Below are 22,048 nucleotides of genomic sequence, written 5' to 3'. Positions count from 1 at the left end.
GCTAGTCTGGCTAGCTGTCCTTGGAGATCCCTCATGTCTGCCTCTGAGTGCTGGTACTGCTTGTGGACTCTTCTGTCCACCAAGTATTTATATGGGCTGTCGGAGATCCAGACTCCATCCTTATATTTGCACAGCAGGCACTTTACCTGCCAGTTGTCGTCGTCGTCGTCGTCGTCGTCGTCGTCATCATCGTCGTCGTCGTCATCATCATCATCATCATCATCATCATCATCTCTTCCACCTCCTCCTTCTTGTTCTGTTTTTTTGAGACAGGGTTTCATGAATTTTCTTTTTGGTTGCATGTCATAGAAATTTCAGAGGTGATGTGCAGAATTTGGCCATTACTCAATAATGTTTTGAGCAGCCACCTGGGCAGCAAATGTAAAGATACAGCCACAACTAGCTTCGAGAGTTTAGTGACAGGGAAAGAACTGTAGCCCTCGTTTATGGTGGTAGGGTGGCTCACTGTGTGTCCTGAGGCCACTATCCATCATACTTTGTAAGGTTTTTGTACTGGACAACATTAAGAGGGTTTTTCCTTTTATGCAGGTTGCTGGTGAACAGTTAAAGAGAAAATACAGGACATAGACTGTTAAAAAGAACATCTTTTAACTGGATGGCTCGTGGCTGCCTGTTCCCTTCATGCAAAAAAAGCAGACTTACGCACGAGCATTTGATCAGATGAAAGGGCAGGTATGGGGAGTTGGGCAGAGACTGTTGTGTTCTGGTGGTTGGTTGCTCTTGTGCCTCAAACAGTGGGGCAATTCAAATGGTTCTCACTTAGGCCTGTGACTGTGGCTCTTCAGCTGGATTAATGTTAGAATTTGGCATTTTGGGAAACTACACTGTAATGGTCCGTGTGAAATGTTTGGGTTTTGCACCGTTGAGTTGCTAGGGGATACCCTGAGCTTTTTCATTCTGTTGTTTACTTCACTGTTTTGGTCAGCTAGTAGGAAATAGCATGAATTTAGCCAGGGTGAAAAATTTAAATGTAAGAGCATTTATTTTGAAGCTACAAGGCTGCCCCTTCAGGAGCTACAGAAACTTGGAATATAAGCGCATGTGGATAGAGAGGAACCCTTATATTAAAACTACCGCGTGTAAGCCTTGCAATTATGAAAACATCATAGCTTATGTGCATTCAGACTAATGTCAGGAAATGTTCAAGAAGTTCAGCCCGCTTCCATTATGAATTTTTTCGATGATTATAATTAGATAATTATATTTCTAAATGCCTAAAATCTACTCAGAGCCCACCAGTCGGCATGCACAGCATTGCGCGGCTAACCTAGTACCCGTGACTTCCCGTGGCTTGTTCTTGAATTGGCCGAGGTCCTGGGGGACTCTGCGGTGTGTGTATCTGGTAACCGTGTTAGTTTTCAGTCTTCGTTGTATTCTCCCACATAGAGATAGCCTTCATCTGCTAAAATAAGTGCAGTGACATCATGGCTGCCAGTACAAAGCTTAGTGGGCTTCACGATTGGTATCTTACTGAGAAAGTTGACTCAAAAGCCTTCTGGTGCAGCCTGTTTGCATCCTTTTCGAGTGGCTGCCTTGTGGGAATCTTTGCACATATTGTTAATAGCGTGATTGTCTATAAAACAGTTTGCTTTTCCTCCTGAGGAAGTATAACAGATGTAGTTTATTATAATTGGAGATACTTAATATCCCTTCTTTAAAAACATTTTATTACATCTATTTGTGTGTGTGTGTATGTATACACATGTGTGAGCCACTGTGTGTGTATGTTAAAGTCAGAGGACAGCATGTAAGAGTTGGCTCCCTCTTTTCATCATGTTGTTCTTAGGGGTAAAATTCTGATCATCATCCTTTGTGTCAAGTGCTTTTACCCACTGAGCCATCTTGCTGGCCGGTATTCTTTCTTAGCAGGATGTTCCTCATTGATTATGATTTTTTGCTTCCCACCTTATATGTTAGCTACTCTCCAGCTTGTCTTATGTTATCTTCTAGATTTCCTTAGGAGTCAGGGCTCCTTGTTTGAACATCTCTTCAAACTGTCTGCTTTACTTTCTTCATATTGCTGTGTTACACTACGTAACAACAGCAATTTAATGTAGAGTTTATTATTGCTTATAGCTACAGAGTGTACCATTGGAGGGAAACTGATGATGGCAGAAGCTGGAAGCAGCTGGTTTCACTATATCCCTAACCAGTGAGCAGAAAGTGATATCTGTCTGTGCGTGCTCCCCCCCACCCCCAGTCAGCTGCCCCAAGCTCCTGACATCACAGTTTTCCACCATTATGGACTATACTCTCAAACTAGGAGAAACAAACACCTTCTTCCTTAAGTTGCTTTCGTCACATATTTTTGCACAGCAGTAAATAAAGGAGACAGCAGAAGACAGGTAGGAGACATGCATTGGGTTTCCATGGTGATGGTACATCACGTCAAGTTGACACTCAAGATCAGCCATCACAGTGACACCCTCGTTAGCATGACATCCAAACATACCACTTTTGGGCCTTTACCTTCCACTCTTTGTCCTTCATAGACTCATGGCCATCTCACAGTCCCGTAAGTATTTAACAATTTCAAATACAGCTTTAAAAGTTCAGAGGCTGAGTCTTGACTGAGACTGAACTGAAGGCAGTGTTTTCTTTTAAGATGGGCTCTTGTGGAGCCCTGGATGATCTAGAACTTGATATGTAGATCAGGTTGGCCTTGAACTCACAGATCTGCCTCCCTCTGGCTCCTGAGTCCTGGTAAAGACATGGACTACTATGACCAGCCTGAAGGCGCGTGAACACCTATCCTCTAAAAACAAGTTACAGAGTGGCACAAAATAAGCATTCCCATTTCAAAAGGAAAGAGTCAGGGCATAGTAAAGGATGGTGGGAGCAGAGCAAGACTGAAATGCAGCAGGAAAAACACCAAACCCTTCACGGCATGTCTAGTGTCTGGGGCTCATGGAGCAGTCTTGTGGGCTCCAAGGACTTAGGTAGTCCTGCACCTTCCACTTCACCCTCCCATCTCTCTGAGCTGATTCCACTCTGCACCTGCCACTCTCCTGGGTATGTCACATAGTTCTGGCAGCTTCAGCATCCTGAAGTCTCCATTGCAACTTAGGCTTTCCCTTCACAGCTTCATTCAGTAGCCTCCAGGGGAGTTTGTTTACAGGGACACACACCTTGCCACTTGTTGTCTGGCCTCAGGAGCTCTCTGAAACTTAGACACAAGCCCCCACAATCTCCTCAGTCCTGTATCTTTCAGGCATGCAGCACCTTCATCATGAGATGGAGTGCCTCCCTGCTGCCGACTATTGTATTAGTTTCTCTGTGCTGACTCGGAGTACTGGGCAGTGGCTTTGGAGGAACAGGGGCCTCTTCCTCCAAATTCTCAGCTCATACTGTCCTTTAATTGAGTTTGGTTTTACAAGTTGAAGCCTTCTATGTCTCCTAAGTGTTTCTCTCGGGCACCTTTTCCAGAGCAGGTCTGGAGGTGTCTCTTTAATGGCTCCGATCTCCTTAATAATTCCAGAAATTTTGTGTCCTGCACTTTCCCATCCGAAACCCTACTACGCTTCTCCTTGCCAGACTTCATGTCTGCTTTTCCTCCTCCACTTTCCCTCTTTTTTTTTTTTTTTTTTTTTTTTTCCATTGTGGCTCTATTTGAGGGCAGTGAGCAACATCAGTGACACAGCCTGACTTCTCCTTGAAATTTCTTTTGCCAAACAAATGAGTACCTTTGAACTTAGCCTCAACATGAAACCGCAACTTTTCAGTGCAAAGAATGAAAACGTACCTAAGCACTTTCCTTTGTACAAATGTCAGTCGAGTTTAATAAACTTGACTGAACATATTTGACTTTTGTAGTTTTTCTTTTTTATCCCACGCTGTCCTTGAGCTGATTGGGCATCTGAGTATGACCTTGAACCTCTAGTCTACCCTGCAAGTGTCCGGAACCTGGACAAGTACCTGCAACTTGGGTGTGGGCGTCACACCCAGTTCTATGGGGCTTAAGAGATTTAACTCAGAGCTTTCCCTGTGCTGGGCAAGCACTCTAGTCAAGGAAGCCACATCTCCGGCTCCTCCATTTCCTTCTTTCACGTGTGAATTATTTATATATTTATCTTTTCAAGTTTTTCTTGATGTTATCATTGTTTAAATCATGAATAAAGGAAACCAGACAGCGATACACTTCCGTAATTCCAATTCAAGGCAGTACTGGGCTACAGAGTAAGACTCTTGTCTCAAAAAAAGCAAACCAAAACAACAAAAGAGAAAATGTGAAGGTAAAGCAGCACTTAGTACACATTGCCTCTTTGATTTTTTTTGTCACCAGTATAGAAACATAGAAGCTGAGTGGTCCTCAGTCATTTGGCTTAATTTATCTTCTTCCAACAGACTTATCCTTTTGTCCCTCTCCTGTATTCCTGTCACACTTTTAAGCAAAGTAAGGTTTATGCTATTTATGTGATTTTGCTTTGTTTTCCCCTAACCCTGGAATGCATATATATATAATATAATATAATATAATATAATATAATATAATATAATATAATATAATATAATATAATATAATATAATATAATATAATATAATATAATATAATATAATATAATATAATATTATTAAATACTTTGCAGATACATGAATTTTAACGGCTAATGGTGAATAGCTCATTGCTTCCATTTGGCAGCTCCATTTACTCCTTCTCTTGATGTTAGTGTTTTGGTTAATAGTATTTTCTTAGTTGATCTTTCCTGGACCATTCTGCTCTGCCTATCCCCTGTCACTCCTGTCACTTCTCTGTGGGGCCACCAGCCTGGGCTTTCCATGTTAACAGCTTATTCAGGTTCCCGGTAAAATCATACTGTCCTAATGTCTTCTGGTTTCAATTAAGAGTTTCTTCTGTCAACTTTGCCCACTTCCCTGATCAAGCCCTGAGAACAGCATTCCTGGCTGTGTGATTTTCAGAGCCATTTATCCCAGAGCCTTTTCAACAATGGTGGGGAACCTTGGGCATTTGCATCTTTATTAAAGATTGTTAATGGTGAAAGGGAAATGGGGCATGGAACTGCCACAGAATAGTTTGAAATGCCAGCAGATGAGAGGACGGAATTATCAACGGAGATAAAGTACCCCCAAACTGGAGACCTATTTGAGCAAAATCAGCGCAGCCCCTTTGTTAGAAATACCCAAGTGCACACCTGCCAGCTCTCAGCGGGGAGCGGATTTGTCTGTTTAAAATCAGCTCATCTGAGACTTTAGAGCTACGGGAAGAAATGAACGAACGGGCCTTTTCTTCACTGCACAAAGGCTTCCTGTACAGCTAAAACCCAAACCTACTACATACTGTATTTTAGAGTAGTAATCTGTCTCCTGGGCAGATAATCGGCAAGTAACTCATTTCTGCAATTACAGAAGAAATGGTTTTTGTAAGGGATGGGGCTTTTTGTCTCATTCCACGGTTATCAACTATTATCAACTATTTCCTATTCTAGTGTATACGAATATGAGCTTTGTATTTTGTGAATCATTATTCCAAATTCTCCTTTGTTATAAATTGACAGCTTGTAATTGAAAAGTTTGTGGGATACAAAATAATGCCATGAATTATGCATATGGTGTGGAATAATTAATTCAGCCTAGTTGTATCTATCGCCTCAAATATTTAACATTTAAAAATGTGCTGAGAACACTGGAAAGTTAGTCTTAGTTATTTCCGAATGTATAACACAGTTATATTTGCCGTGCTGTGCAGTAGGAGAGGGGGGTGGGGGGTGCTGTGTAAGTTTATCTGCTAGTGCCTGTGTGTGCACACGGAACCTAGAAGAGGGTATTCAGTGACCCGCCCTGTCACTCCTGCCTCTGTTTTCTCTGAGCCTGGCGTTTTCTTGGCTAGGCTGAAAGACAGCAGCCACAGCAATCCTCCTGTCTCTCCCATCCTCAGGACATACGTACACAGACTGCTTGGCTCTGCATGGGTGCCGGCATCTCTGGAGCAAGCGTTCTTACGTGCTGGGCCATCTTACCAGCCCAGCTCTTAGTTTTGAGCGTTTGCTAAAACCCTTTCAAACTCAGATTCTGATGTGAGATGTGGTTGTTTAGTCCTCAGCGTAGCTGGTTCTTTTACTATTCTGCAAATATTGTTCCCTCTCGCCTATTATGAACTTTCTTGTTTATTATGAATCCTTTTACTCAGCTGCTTTCTCTTTTAATTTCTGTTGGAAAAGTTGCCACTCCATGGTTGGCTACAGAATTTTGTATTGTGCTTCATCAGTTTTAATATATGTTCTCCAGTAGTGGATCTGAACTTTCTACCTCATTTTGTGGTAGACTATTTAGGACAGCAGAATTTCCTAAGATTTTTTTTTAAAGACATATTTTCTGTTATCCTTTCCATGTATTAGCAGAGACTATTTTTCAACCTTCTAGGTTGGGTCCTTAATTTCATGACACAAACACAGCCCTGAGGCACAGGCATGCGCATGCGTATGCACACACACACACACACACACACACACACACACACACACGCGCACATCTGGGGCACGTGCATGCATACACACACATACCCTTGCATGTACACTCCTGAGGAGCGTTTGGAGAGAGGATGAAGGCTAGCCTGCTCCACCATTTCCCCTGCTGCTCTCCCTTCTGTCAGTCTCTACCATCTCATCTGGAGCTCCTCTACTCTTCCCAAGGCCTTTGTCCTCTTCCCTTAAGACACAACTGGAGCTCTTGGGCCTGGACCTCAAAATCTTCCACATGTTATTGGTCAAGGCAAGTCACAGTGTTTCTTTGTAATGGTCCCTTTGCTATTTTCATAGACCGCACAGATGTATGCATATCCATACATTTGTATGTATAACACACATACTTAAATCAGTTCACTTGTGAGAGAAAGCATGCATCTGTCTTCGATCTGGCTTATTTCACTTAGCATGCTGATCTCCAGTTCTATACAATTTCCTGCAAAGGCTTTTCTTTGTAGCCGAAGAGAGTTCCATTGCGTGTGTGTGTGTGTGTGTGTGTGTTTCACATTTTTTATCCCTTGATCTATTGAATGACATCTAGGTTGGCCCCATTTGTCACAGCTATTGTGAATCATGCAGGATACATGATACATTGACTTACAGTCCTTTGGTTGTAAAACCATGAATGGTAGAGCTGGGTCACATGATAGTTCTAGTTTTTGTTTTTTGAGGCCCTTCCACACTGATTTCCATATTTGTGTAACACTTATATTCCTGCCTTCAGTCACCAAGCATTCTTTTTTCCCCGCATTCTCACCAGCATTTCTTGTCATTTGGTATCTTGATGACAGCTGTTCTTACTGAGGTAATCAATCCAGTTTTTCTGTTCTTTTGATATAGGGCCTTTTGTAGCATAGGCTGTCCTTAAATTCTCTATGTAGCCAAGAATGACCTTGAACTTCTGATCCTCCTGCATGCACCTTCAATTGCTGGGATTATAGGTATGTGCCTAGCTTATGTGGTCCCAGAGGACTTCATGCATGCTAGACAAGCACGCCACCAACTGAGTTACATCCTCAGCCCCACAGCTTTAATTTTCGTATCTCTGATAGCTAGGGATGTTGGAATATTTTTTGAACATTTATTGGCCTAATGTATGTCTTCTACTAAAAATATTATTTTTCTTTGAGAATTTCATATAATCTACTTTTAGCATATTCACCCATCTCTTCCCTGTAAGTCCCCCCCAATCCATCCTACCTCCCTGTGCCCTCAACTGCACATCCTTTTTTTTCTTTTTAAAAATTTAATAACTCACCAACTCCAATTTGTGCTGTGTGTATACTTCTGGGTGTGGGGCTTCCACTGGAGCACGGCCAACCAGGAGCCACCCCCTTAAAGAAGATCACAGTTGGCTAAGACTGTTGACGACTTCTCCCCCCAGCAGCCCGAGAGTACCGTTCAGGACTAGGAGAGCTACCTAGGAGAGGAGACTTCCTGCTCAGTGCCAACTCTATTCTTCCACGTGTCGTGCCCAGGATGTGTGATGTTTTCAGTAGTTGGGTTCAGCTATCTACCTCTGGTGGATAACAAAGAGCTACAACAATAGTTTGTTTTGATTTGTGAGGTCTCTGGGACATACCTGACCAACAGCTGGAGGGGAGGAGGTGTACTACACCTGGCACTGGGCTTTTTGTTTGGCAGCATGTGACTTCTGGATAAGAATAATCCCCTGTGTTTGGTAACCCTATTAAACACTTATATGAACACACACACACACACACACACACACACACACACACACACACATCAGGTTTCTATATGGTTTTCCAAACATCCTTGGAGTTAGTTATCCTTTCTCCAACTTGTTCTCTGCTACGTATATCTTAGTTGATAACTCTGTATTCTTTTGGTCCATTTATTGATTGGATGACCTTTTGATGCTTGTATTTTCACGTGCATATAGCCTTCTACAGCAGACAGGTTCCTTCTGCTGTAGAAGGAACATCTTGTGTATTGTATGGATATAACACCTGTCAATTAAAAACCTATGGCCTATGGATGAGGCAGGAAATGCCATCTGGCAGGCAGAAGGGATTCTGGGATAGAGCCAGGTGTGCGAGAGTCAGCTGGCAAGATGTGAGGTAGATGATGCATGGTGCCTGAACTTAGGTAACCAGCCACCTGGCAGAATGTAGATTAGTAGAAGGGGTTATTTTAAGTTAAGAGTGAGTCAAAGAAGAGCCTAACTATGTGGCTTAGGTATTTGTATAATATTTAATGAGTCTTATGAATTGTTATTTTTAGGAAGCTATGGAGGTGGGAGGAAAAATCATTTTCTTATTTCTGGAAGAATATCATGAAAAATTTGTTGAGAATTGTGCTGCATCTGCAGATCGCTTTTGCTAATATAACTATTTTCGCAGTATAAATTGCCTCTCTGTGAGTGTGGGGGGCCTCTGTCTCCTGGTGTTTTCTTTTCTTCACTGTCTCAAAGTTTTCGTTGTAGAGTAGAGGTCTTTTACCTCCTTTGTTAGACTTAGTTCTAGTTCTGTTTTCTTTTGAAGCTATTGTGAATGAGATTGTTTTTCTCCTAGTTTTTTCTCTTTGAGTTCATTATCCATGTATAGAAAGGCTGCTGAGTTTTGTGTGTTAAATTTGAGTCCTGGCATTTTTCTGAAGGTGTCTAAGAGTTTTCTGGTGGAGTATTTAGGGTGTTCCCATGTCATCTACAAGTAGGGATGCTTCACTTTGGCCCTTGCAGTTTCTGTCCCCTTTGTTTCTTTTGTCTTTGATGTCAGTCTTCCAGCACTGTGTTGGATGAGATTGGGCACAATTGCACCCCTGTCCTGTTCCTGATTTTGTAAGAAATGCTTCTGGTTTACAGTATCTGTATAGGTGGTTGATCAGAAAGGGAGCCTAACTTAATGAGGACAGGGATAGTTGATTTAAGTTATATATTAAGTTATTTGAAATGGAAAATGGATTGCAGCCTGCCTACAGTTTTTCAGAGGTTTGTGGCATTATTGACACTGTTGTTCTGTGGAAAGCCATAACGGTGGTTCTTCTCTACTTTATGGAGGAATTTGACGAATTTGGGTACAACTGATTTATGGTTGGCCATATAGTAACATGAAAGAATGCAGCCCCTTTGGGAACTGAGTTTTTCTTTGCCCTTTTTTTCAAATGCAGAAAATAAGTATTAATGGTACCAAGGGGGCAAAAGACCTTGTCAGATAGATAATGGGAACAGCATTTTGTTTTGTTGAATGAAAGGCTCAGTATCTGCTAAAAACAATAGTGGCTGTAAGGAGCCTGGTGCTGTGTAACAACCCAGGGCAATGGGGTTTCTCTGAATATAATTGTACTGAATGTGGCCTAAGTGGGTCAGTGAGCTGTAATCAAACATGTAGATTTGAAGAATAGTGTTGCTGTGTGTTCTATCACATGATTGCTCAGTGCTCAGGCACCCTGCCAGAAGAGCTACCCAAATTGTTCTCCGTGTGCCCTGGCTGTTTTCAGAAGCAAGGCACAGAGGTTTTATAGCTTATGAATTCTTTTCTCCGACTCTGTAAGGGAGCTGAAAATTTGCAGTGTGATACAGTTTGAGTGACATGTCCTCAACTGTGTAAGAAAGTAGCAGGTGATTTAGAATATTGGTTAGATCCATCAGGCTACTGTGGGAAAGGACTGAGGAGTCCCTGGGTTCATTCTGAGATGATGGCACACTGTACTCTTACAGTTAGTCGCTCCTTTTCATGCTGACTTCCATGATGCAGTATTTGGCACAGGCTGTAGGTGAGGATGCTTTCAACCTGTGGGACAAAACCCCAAACTTGTTTGCTTGTCATGACCTCTGTTAGATGTGGGGATGTGTAGGCTGTCCTTGTTATTTACTGCAGCCCGAGCACCTGATTTACTTGATTTCTTGTGCTGTATACCAGCGGGCCCTGGATGCATGGAATGGGTAATGGCTTTTGTACTTTTTTGCTATTACGCCTTTCTTGGAAAACAAAGTAAGCTTTTCATACTTGAGTAAACACATTGATGTATTATGAAACTGTCAGACTCTTTGAACAATTGGCATCTGCTCAGTTATTCAAATATGTGATTCTTTTCAATGGCTTTTGTGTTTGCTAGTGCTTTAGTACAGCTAGTATAAAGAGGTTACCATCCTTTAAAATAAACCTCAGCCGATGGTTAAAGAATCTCAAGGATTAGCCTCCATTGAGCGTCTTCTTCATTATCCTATATGTCCAATTAGTAGTACCGTTTGTGCAGATTCATATTTCATTTAAATAATCTGTAGTTCTTAATCTTAAAAACGACATGCAGTATTCTTGTCACCTGACCTAAGTGTGATCTACTTCCATCCCACCCAGTGTTCTCTCCCTGTAGTCAGCATGGCTCTTTCTTTCTTTCTTTTTTTTTTTTTTTTAAGAGAATCTGAAACGTTGTTTTGCTTTGGATTTTCTTTTTGCCTTTTCAAGTTCTATTGTGTTTATAATAATCAAATAGGTTGGCAAACCTATTTAATTATTCGCAATGTGCTCCCGAGTTTAAATTTTAACATCATAATGTAAAGACATATTTGTGCATTATGCTTACTTTTGCTGTTTAGTTATAGTGTGAGGAGAGGTGCCAAATGTATCAGTAGACTTGAGAACATTTTGCCCCATTCGGATCATTATATCAACATTAGCTCTTTTCTTTTTTTAATAACCAGTAAAAGGAGAAGACAACTAGTCAGTATTAGCCTCTCACAATCAACATTTGGAGCATCCTGTCATCGTACTGTAGACTCTCTCCTTTGTAAATTCATCTTCTATTTTTAACAATGCAATGTATGCAGTCATTTCACAATTCTAATCAGCCAGGAACCATGGTGCTGAAGAACAGGGGTCTCTTTCCTCCTCCAGAGGCCACTTTCTTCCCTGGGCTTTTGAGAAGCTCCTGCTCTGTGGTACCTCTATAGCTATGCTTCCTTATGGTCAGTGGCTTGTTTGTCTCATCTTGTAGCTCTCTGTAGGTGTCCTTTAGTGGAAGTTGAGATGCATCTTTAGTTTCTTGCCTTTCTGTTATGGTCATAATGTGTTTTTTTTTTTTAAATCAGTGTAGAGGGTATAACATGATTGAGACTGTTGTGTATTCCTCCTAGCCAAACCTTACATTTATATAATGATTTTTTTCTTCTTTTGCTATACCTTCCCTGGAATTAATCCATCCCCATTTGCTTGTTTTGTTGTTTTCATATCTGTTTCTGATTTATCACTGAACAGTCAGAGTTGCAGACTACTTTGTACTTCATACCACATCAGATAATCCATGAGATATGTTTTTATCCATATTTTTCAAAACTCCCATCTGGGAGCCTATGCATAGGGCTTATGGCTCAGGGTCATATGGGAATCTCTCTGATTTTGCTCTGAGGATTTCTTTTATCTTGCTGAGTTCTGTATCCTGAATATCATATCATTCTTTTAAATTTATGCCCATATTTTTATAGATTTCTGGGGAAAGTGTGGGAAAAGCAAATTTTTCATGTTTGGGTGGAGAATAACCTCTTGTCTTTTTAATGGCAGTGTGCCATTGACTTTCTACTTCAGGTTTGTGTCGTGTCTAGTGCCATTTTGCGTTCAAGCTCCCTGTTAAGTCTTTTTCCCGTTACTTCAGTCATCTCTGCAAGTTTAAAAACTACAGTTCTGTAGTTTACCATATTCCTTAATTGTGTTTTCTGTTCTATGTTAGTTATTTTTGCGCTATTGTGGGCAGAATAACTTAAAAGAAACAAGAGGGAAGAGGTGCATTCATGTGAGCACAGAGGCGGGGCTGGTTCAGATCAGAGGACGGAGTGTGAAGCCCGGATCTGGGCTCTTCACCACCAAGTAATGGTGATGTACTTTCTCCTGCTAGGTCACCCCTGCGGAAGCTCCCATAAACCTCCTCCCCTTAGCACCGCCAGCTGGGGAGTGTTTCAGGCGTGAAGCTCTGGAAGACAGATCGCATCCAAACCCTAACACGTTTGTTGTCCTGATGGTGTGCCCTTGGGAACCAGAAGGCCTCACGTGTTTGTGCTCCATATGATTACAGGGACTGTTACTTGTGGAGCCGTCTAGTTTTCTTGTACACTCCCCTCCCATTTCACAATCTCTGAGCTTTGCTAAACTTCTGGGGAACTTTAAATTTTATCTGTCTTCTCTTAGATCCTTTTGTGGAGGCCACAATACTGTTAAATTTGTAAGTGTTTAATTCAAAATGTTCTTGATTTGGTAACGTACAGTTTCAGCTTGATATCCTCCCCTACTCCCCAGGATGCTGTACATTTTAGCTGAAGTTTTCTTGGTTCCCTGTTCAGTTAGTGTGTGTGTGTGTGTATATGTGTGTGTGTGTGTGTGTGCGCGCGCGCGCGCTCCTTCATGTGCATACGTACACACTTGGCCTCTTGTATTTTGTAGGCTCTCCCCTGGGTATCTAGGGAATCTGGAGACCCAGGTCCTGGGAATGTGTGTGAGATGAACATGTGCAGAAACTGTGTGAGTGCTGGGGGTGGAGGACATCATGTCCGCTCCTCCCTGGGCTGATTGGTATCTCTAGAACTGTGCCCATGCCTGGGGTCCTGGTTGCCTGCAGACAAGAGGTTATGCTCCCACCAATAGCCTTTGACTAGTTTTTGAAAATTAGGTTTGCCTTATTCTTGTCATTAACCTCCTCACCCCCCGGGCTTTCAATTGTTGTTGTTGTTATTATTATTATTATTTTGGCCTGGCTGTGAAGGACAGAGACGAGAAGACAAGAATTTAACTGTTTTTTAAAAATGAATTTTCAGTCAGTTTTCTCCTGTTAGAGGTACTTGACCCAGTTTCTTTATGGCTACATACAGCACCCCTCTCTCTCTCTCTCTTTTAAACTTTATTATTATTTGTCCCAATTTTTGGCTGTGAGAATTTTGATGCGACTTGATGAGCTGAGGTGGATGGGAAGGGGCCTCCCCTTTGCCGAGGAATAGGGATGGATGGAGGGTGGGAGGGAGGGAGGGAGGGAGGGAGGGAGGGTGGTGGTGCTGGGAGGTGAAGAGGGATGGGGCTACAACCAAGATGTAAAGCGAATTTTTTAAAAAAAGAATATTGTTGCATCACTCTCTAGTTTCCTTATTGCTTTGTATGTTAGGAGTCTTCAAAGGCTTATTGCATATTTTTATATTTATGTTCATCTGTATAAATTTTAGTACATTGGTGAATGCTGTAGGAGAAAGACTACATACTCAGTCTGCTGCAGTTGTGGGAATCCAGTGTAGACTTGGATTCCTGGTCAGAGGATTTCTTTACTTGTTGCGTACAATGTGAGATATTACATCTATAACCAATAGAATTAATGTGCTATATTTTATACAGACAGTTTTATTAAAGTTCTTTGAAAATATATTCTTATGTTTACATGTCTATTTAATATCATAGTTTTAATATTTAGGTACATAGAAGATGTGACAATCTATTCTCATGAGGTTGCTTATTCAGTTTTAAAACACCTTTAAAAATATACTATGTGGATAGGAATTTATATGTCCTGAGAGACATGCAACAAAGGTGCTTTTATATTTTATATTTGAATATGAAGATATTTCATATAAATTTTATAAGTTTTCTACTCAAATCAGGAAATTGACATCACTGTAGTCTTCATTAGTTTTAAAAGACAAAGTGAAATGTTCTGTTAGCTCAAAGGGCCATACAAATATATATGAAACCTATGTAAAACCATTTTCTTTTTCAGCAATTTTTTCAGCTAGTCAAATTACGAAAGCTTGGACTCAGTGATAATGAAATTCAGCGACTCCCTCCAGAAATAGCAAACTTCATGCAGCTGGTGGAACTTGACGTGTCTCGAAATGGTAAGAAGATCTCCCACTTAGATCGCCCTCTTGTCTTTTTTGATGGTGGGGACATGATTAATAAAAATGAGTGTGTAAAGGAAACACCTTTTCCGGTTATGGGAACGCTACGTGTGTGCTTTTTTGTATGGAAATTAATGAGATTGAAGTTCCACGTTCTTAAGACAGAGTCTCCCTTTGTAGCTCAGGCTGCCCTTGCCTTGCAGCCCTCGCACCCCAGCGCTCGAGAGTGAGGGTCCCAGGCACTTCTCACCACACTTGGCCGGCAACACTGCAGTTTGGTTAACTTCAAATGTTTACCAACACTGTTTCTGTAACTTTTAAAAGTAGCTTCATCTTCACCTCGCAGGTTGGCTGGAGACTTGTTTTACGTTTTGCTCAGTTTGGGTTTGGTTTCTTACTGTGTAACTGTCAGGCCTACTGCTCACTGGGTGAACCACTAGCTGGCTTTGAACTTAGGGCGGTTCTCCTGCCTCCGCCTCCCACATCCTGTGCTGATTGGTGACCCTGACTAGCACGCACTCATTTCACCGCACCTAGCGCGCGGACAGCTGCTGGTGTTTGCATGGTGGTGTAGAGGAGCCATGCCCCCAGAGAAAGGCTCATCTCTCCTGATTATGGTTTAGAGTGCTCTTCCCCAGCAGACTGGGGTAGCGGGAGCCGTTTTCTGTCATTTTAATCAGGCTGCAGATGGTTCTGTTCTCCTGCATTTCTGTGGCCAATTTTGAATTTCAGGTTTTACTATTACATCTTTTTCAGCTCCACTGCTGCTCATTTCGGAGCGATGGGATGGCAGCTCCTGGTGTGATCCCCTGTGAAGACCTTGCAAAGAACCCTTACAATCCCCCCAGCCTAGGGCCCAACATAGTCAGAATTCTTTATATTAAGGAAACTTTTATTTCTCTTGCATCACACAGCTCTTGTTTTGTGTTTTTCCCTGGAGTTGCAGTGTCTGTGTTTCTCAGACATAGGCCAGGTACCATGTTTGCCAGTGTATCGTTGTTAGAGTAGCGAAGAACACCTATCCCTTCCTCTTTCAACACCTCTTAAGTTGCTCTCACCTATCTGATCCTCTAAGTTGGGAGTTATCTTTTGGCAAGGCTATGTTTCATTGCCGTAGCATCTTTTATTTTTTACGAAAGCTGTTTCTTACTTTGAATGTACCCAGGAGAAAACAAGTCTTGTCGTAGACTGGCTTATACGCCACATAACAAAAAATAGCTCAGGTAAAGTGGATTTTATGTTAAGGCTGGGAGAACTGAGTTTCTGACAGTGACAGTTGACCACTTGGGGTTTACCTCTTCTGTGCCCATCCCTCTCCACTAACCTGCCCTCTTGGGACTAGCTTGCGGTGTTCCCCACCCCAGCTTTTCATTTTGAGGGGTTTCTCTGTGTAGCCCTGGCTGTCCTGGACTCACTTCATAGACCAGGCTGGCCTCAAACTCCCTATCCGCCTGCTTCTTCCTCCCTGAATGCTGGGATTACAGACATGCGCCATGGAGCCTAGCTCCCACCCCAACTTCTATGAGCCGTGTTTCTGTACTTTCCTGCTTCTGTCCCTGATGTAGCGTCTGCTTCCAGCGACTCCTTGCTAAGTTAGGAGTGGTTCTCCCTGCTTACCTTTTTATGCCAACCATCAGATACAAGCTACAAGATGGCTGCTCTGAGAGAGGAGAGCAAGTCACAGAAAGTGACTCTTCCCTGAGGCTTTCTGGTCCAGATCCGATTTTTTTTTTTCCACTCTGCAGTTGGGATGGGGCCTGTCCTCGCTGAAAGTGCATCTAGAAAGTACCTGTAAGACTGTACTACACTGCTAGGTAGAGTCTTTCAGGGGCCCTCTGTGGTAGGCTCCTGTCCTGTTACTTGTTTTCTCCTACTTCCAATGTCCATCCCATTTGTCTTTCTAAGTGAGGATTGGTCATCTCACCCCGAGTCCTCTTTCTTGTTTATCTTCTTTAGGTATATAGATTTCAGTATATTTATCCTATCTTATAGGTTTATATAAGTGAGTATATACCATGTGTGTCTAGCAGTGTATCAGAGCAGATATTAAGACTCATAACCAAACCTTCGACAGAGTGCAGGGAATCATATGAAAGAAGGGGGAGTTGGTAAGTCCTGGAGAGTACAGGAGCGCCACAAGGACCAAATATATCAGGGCACAGGGGTCTTTCATGAGACTGTTTCTCCAACCAAGGACCATATATGAATATAACCTAGAACCCCTGCTCGGATATAGCCCATAGTAGCTCAGTGTCCAAATGGGTTCTCGAATAAGGGGGACAGGGACTATTTCTGACATGAAATCAACGGCGAGCTCTTCGACACCCCCCCTCCCCCAGGGAGGAGCAACATTGCTAGGCCACAGAAGAGGACATTGCAGCCAGGCCTGAAGAGACTTGATAAGCTAGGGTCAGATGGAAGGGGAGGAGGTCCTCCCCTATTAGTGGACTTGGAAAGGGGCAGGGAGAAGATTAAGGAGGGAGGGTGGGATTGGGAGGGAAGGAGGGAGGGGGCTACGGCTGGGATACAAAGTAAATAACCTGTGATTAATATAAAAAATAAATTAGTTAAAAAAAAAGACTGTACTACGGCATACACAATGGAAATGACTTCTTGTCTTAGCAGTAACCTGAGTTATCAAAAAAAGTTAGGAAGCTGCCTGTTAAATCTGTAGAGAATTGGCTACATGTGAAATGAAACTGAAATCACAAAGTCCAAGGAAATAAAAAGCAATTTTGAAGGTAGAATTAGAAAGGAGAAATGAAATAGGGCCCAGAAGTACTCAATGAAAGAAAAACAAGTGATTAATTAGTGCTGTGTTACCTGTGGTGGGAATCCCTGGGAGGTTGGTAGTGGCTGGTTGCTTCCTGGCTCATCAGTTCTCAGGACAGAACTTCCTTTTGAACTGGGAGGGAGAGCTACATGCCTCTTCCATGTGCTTATTTTTAACCTTGAGCATGCTGACAAGCGAAGCTAAGTATGCCTGAAGTCTGGGTCAGGGCATTATAACGTACCATACCCTGGGGATGCTTACTTTGTACCTTTCAAATTTCGCATTTGAGCGTTGCCCTCTTGGTTGGAAGTGAAAAACAGTGTCTGGGGCCTTGTGAAAGGCCTCAGCAGTGTTTCAGCTTCCCTGAAGCTGTTTGACAAATGCCAAGGGCCTTCAGCTGTCCCAGAAGAGCCTTGCCTTCATTAACTAGCCTGTCAGAGAATGTGGTATGTTGGAGTCGGGGAGACAGGCACATGGCATGGGGGCACGAACCAGCTTACATGCATGGAGAATGCAGCGTGGAGCATGGGTGGGCTCCAGGATTCCTTTAAGGTCATAGAAACCCTGCCAGAATGACACAGCCGAACAAGGTCACTGTTGTTATGACCAACAGGAACAGGGTCTCAGGCCATTTCCAGATGGTCAGATCTCAATGTGCTTCCTTTCCCTTTTCCTTTTATTTATGACTATTTTTTTTGGCAAATAAAAATGCATCAGTATAAGTTTCCAAGGCAACCAAGCAGATAAATAAAAGTCACAAAGCCTGCAGCCTGTGAGAGGCTGTGTGAGAACCTGCTGTGGACACTTGCAGGCCTTATGAGGATCTGCTAGTTGTCTGAGGTCTGTCTAGTCTCTGCTTTTCAGTTGCACTAATTGGAGCTGCCTGCCGCAGACAGAAGCTGATTGTCCTGAGTTCCTTGCTCACCAGGGCAGCCCGCTTCTCGAGAGGGCTTTCAGTGGCATCTCCAGTTCCTGTGTTTCCAAAAAGCAGGGCTTTGACCATGGAGGAAGAAGGCAAGGTATTGGTGCAGACCACACAGCCATTGGGTTACTGCGTGTTGAACTTGAGCTTTCAATGACTACCTGACAGTTTTGTTAAATTGAAGATTCCGAAGTCATGGGTCTGGAGTGACCCTGAGATTGTGCCTTGTTCCCCGGGGGCTGCTGACCCTGCTGGTCCACCAAACAGACAGTAGCAGGATTTTAGAAGCCAGCGCTCAGACTTGCTACAGACTTCCTTCAGCAGTCACACATGATTGTGAGCCTAACTTGTCTCTGCCTCAGATAGCCCTGCAGCTCAGCTGGTTAGGTGTGAGATCCTCAGGCTCTTCCTGGTTCAGGGCAGTACGCTAGAGATGACTTAAGCTCACGTTCACGTGGATTCTCTTCTCTTGCTTAAATGAAAGGTAAAAGAAGTTTTGTGTTTCTAAAAATGTCTGTAACTGAGGCTTTTCAAAGGACTGTTTTCTGGGCCAGGAAGAACTGCCCCTACCTCCATGTACTCCCTGTTGTGACTCTGTTTTCTGGTGTCATAGGCACAAAGTCAAGGGAGATACGGGCTGTATAGCAAAGAGTGAGCTTATGAGGCAAGGGCAATGCTTATGGGTGTTCGAGGCTGTGGGTGGCTTGTTTTTTTTTTTTTTTTTTAGTGGAGATATGGAGTAGAGCCTGAGGACCTTAGGCCAGAGTCCTGGGTCTGTCATCAGTGCCAGAGGAGCTTTGGATTGGCTCTTGTCCCTGATGGACTGTGTTCTGTGAAGGGACGGAACGAGGCCCTACTTCTTGTCTGATACAAGTGAGCACCAAATCTCATGTTAAACAGGAAGGGACTGTAATATATCGAGAGAAAAAAGATACTACACATTTTCTTTGAATGTAGGTTAAAGGTGGCTGGAGCATAGTATAGGGAGTTGATTTCTGGGTGTGGTGTTAAGATATTATATAAAACTGTATAGACTTACACAGTTCAAATATGAGTCATTTTCAGTGGTGCAGCGCCTGCAGCTCAGTGCTGGAACTTGATGTGTTTCCTGTTCTTAGCTGTTGGAGGGAAACGGCCTCTGGACATATACTTGTTCCATAATATGATCTGCTATCCAGGGACCCCGGGCAGACTCGCCTGCTGCGTCATGCACCCAGCCCTGGTGTTAGTAGATTGAGTTTTAATGTTGATGCTGTAATTTGGCTTGAACCATTGCACTGTGTAAATCTCCTTTTAATCTAGTTTTTTTCCAAAGAATAAGGCCTGGCCTCCTGGCACTGCTGGACACCATTATTGGTGGAAGTGAAAAACAGTAACACTTACTATTGAATCATGGTGAGAACACTGTCCATTTTCCAGTTTTATCCATGAGTTGTTTATAAGACCTTATAACACTATATTTTATTTATACAATACACGTTTCTGATGGTGGAGGTAGCTTTGTATTTGTAATTTAAAACACTTTGTTTTTGTTTCTGAAAATAAATGTTATGATTAAAAGGGCAATTTAAAAGGCTAACGAAGAACACAGGGAGTGCTGTAGTTGTGAAGGTGGGATGAGGATGACCAGGTGAAGGGAATGCTGGTTAGTATTAGCATACCGAGCCAAAGGCAGCTCAGGCCTATTTCTCTTATAAGGAAAATCCCAGCCTGTGACTTTCTAGTTAGCAAACCTGGGTTGACAAGAACTTAGACGTGGGTTTTTTCCAGCATAAGTAACAGTGCCGTGGCACCCTGCAGGCTGAGCAGAATGCATTTTCTCATCACTCCGGAGATTGCACTTGAGTTTAGTGCTTGGGGTAGTTTCTTCTGTCCAGGCAGGGGATGCTGAACCGTGCCTGTAGCCTGCAGATTTTGGCTTCTTCGGTGTAACTTAACAACCAGGCAGGAAACCTGCTGAGGTGGCTGTGTGCGTGCTTCTGAGTCTGCCCCGAGGAAATACCTCTTGCTGGCAGCACAAATCTAGAGATCTTAGATGGCCTCCTCCTTCGTTTCACAGTTCCCCTGTTTGGTTTATTTGTGGGTAACTACATGCATCCACGCTAGAAAAGCTGCAAAAGTCTGCTTTTACCCACACCCACTTCAGATGTGCCGCGATGAAGCCAATGTCCTCATTTCTCTGGTTGCCTGAGTTGGGCCCATGGTTAACACTATGCTTAGCACATTGCCCGGTGGCTGGACCAGGAGAGTTTCCTTGTCATTATCGCCAGTAACCGTGAGAGACATTAGCAAAAGGAAACACACAGCTGCACTCACTGGGCTGACGCAGAGTGGCTAGGGAACATTCAGCCTAGAGCCTGTCCTTTGCTTTACAAGAATTTCTGCTTCCCCCCATGAGCCTGTTTTGCCTGTGTTAGTACCTTATTGTAGAGTAATACAGAAAAAAAAAAATAGGGTTGTCTTCTACTCTCAAAAAGCAAAGTACTTACTATTCTGTTGCTATAAAGAGACACCATGACCAAAGCAACGTATAAAAGAAAGCATGTAATTGGGGGTTTGCTTAGGTTCAGAGGGTCTAGTCCATGATCATCATGGTAGGAGGCAGGCAGGTATGGTGCTGGAGCAGGAGCTGAGAACCGGCATCCTGATTCACAGGCAGCAGGCACGGAGTGGGCCACCCTCAGTGACACACCAACTCCCACATGGCCACACTCACTTATCCTTCCTAAAATAGTCCGCCAGCTGAGAACCAAACATTCAAATATATATTAACCTATGGGGCCATTCTTATTCAAACCACCACAGTACTTAATTCCAGATAATAGTGGTTATTTTTAAAGTGAAGGTTGAAAGGAACTGGGTTTGTCAGAGAGATGGCTTTAGCGGTTAAGCCACAAATCCGTTTTGATGAGCATATTTTATATTTTTTGCTTGATTTTTTTTTCTTGCCATTTCCCAGTCTAGAAGGATCTTGTTAGGGATGAATTAAATGATGATGCTTAGGTGCACAACAGATCTTACATGAAAGAGGTTTATTAGATAGAGGTGATGAGAGGGAGAGAAGGGAGAGCAGGACATGATGGGGAGAAAGAGAGAAGGGGGCACCCCAACAGAGAAAAGGGAGAACAAGAGGGGGCAAGAGAGGCAAGGGAGGGCAAGAGAGAGACCCCAACTTGGTTTGTCCCTTTAAGGGGCACAGTAACCACACCTTCCAGGTGTGGCCACCTGGCTGGCAACACAATGACATCATAAGTTACTAGGCAACCCAGGAGCAGGTTTAGTTCCAAAATCCTAACAGATCTCCCTAGGGTACCTAACTTCCCCGTGCTATAGCAGAACACAGGAATGGAAAGGTAGACTTCTACCAGTGTGGCTCCTATCCCATTATCAGCAAAGTTGTACAGAATAGTAGTATATTTATATAGCATTCACTGTTTTTTCTTCCTTTTTTTAATTAGCAAGACCATGGTACCTGAAAACAACACCTCTGAGTGTAATATATTTGTTTTAGGACAAGTTCTTTATTTAGTTACAGGTTCTTCAAAGGTTTTTTTTTTTTTTTTTTCATTTTTCAGTGGCATTTTATCTTGCTTCCTTTGTCCCCCGCAATCCCAGCCGTTCCTTAGTCTTTACATGCTAAGTAATTTACTGATTTTTTTTCTTCCCAAAATAATGGTGGGTTTATGTCCAGCAGGCCGTTGTAGAAAGCATAACTCATCACAACGCTGGAATGAAATCACAGCCACCCTAGCATGGTAGCCACCACCCTACGCAGCCATTCCTTCTGTAGATATCTGCACGATTGCCCACAGTCCTGAAAGTGCTCAAACTGCCTGCTTCACTTTGCCATGCGACCCTGGCTTGAGGCAAATGATGGTGAGCATCAGGGCAGCCGAATGCTGGATGGTGACTCTTTATAGATGGTCCCAGCCACGATCTCTCACTGTTGCATAGCATGTCGAGCTAGAAAAGACAGCTCTGGGAAAGGGATCTTAGAAAGTCTGGGGATGAGAAGCGTCACC

At 42.9% G+C, this 22,048-nt stretch overlaps 1 protein-coding gene across 1 annotated transcript in view; it reads left to right on the top strand.

The window, feature by feature from the left end:
* The window catches only part of Lrrc1 (leucine rich repeat containing 1), a 119,461-nt gene that overhangs the window by 32,305 nt on the left and 65,108 nt on the right, over positions 1-22,048 (top strand). Inside the window, exon 2 of the mRNA XM_055598818.1 lies at positions 14,211-14,328. Within this exon, the coding sequence (XP_055454793.1) occupies positions 14,211-14,328 (118 nt within the window). The remainder of the gene's footprint in view (positions 1-14,210; positions 14,329-22,048) is intronic.

This window comes from Psammomys obesus, unplaced genomic scaffold (genome assembly GCF_907164565.1).
Source record: "Psammomys obesus unplaced genomic scaffold, mPsaObe1.curated_primary_1811, whole genome shotgun sequence".
Classification (NCBI taxonomy): domain Eukaryota; kingdom Metazoa; phylum Chordata; class Mammalia; order Rodentia; family Muridae; genus Psammomys; species Psammomys obesus.
Note: the sequence above shows the minus strand (reverse complement) of the source record. Positions and strands in the feature narration are given on the sequence as shown.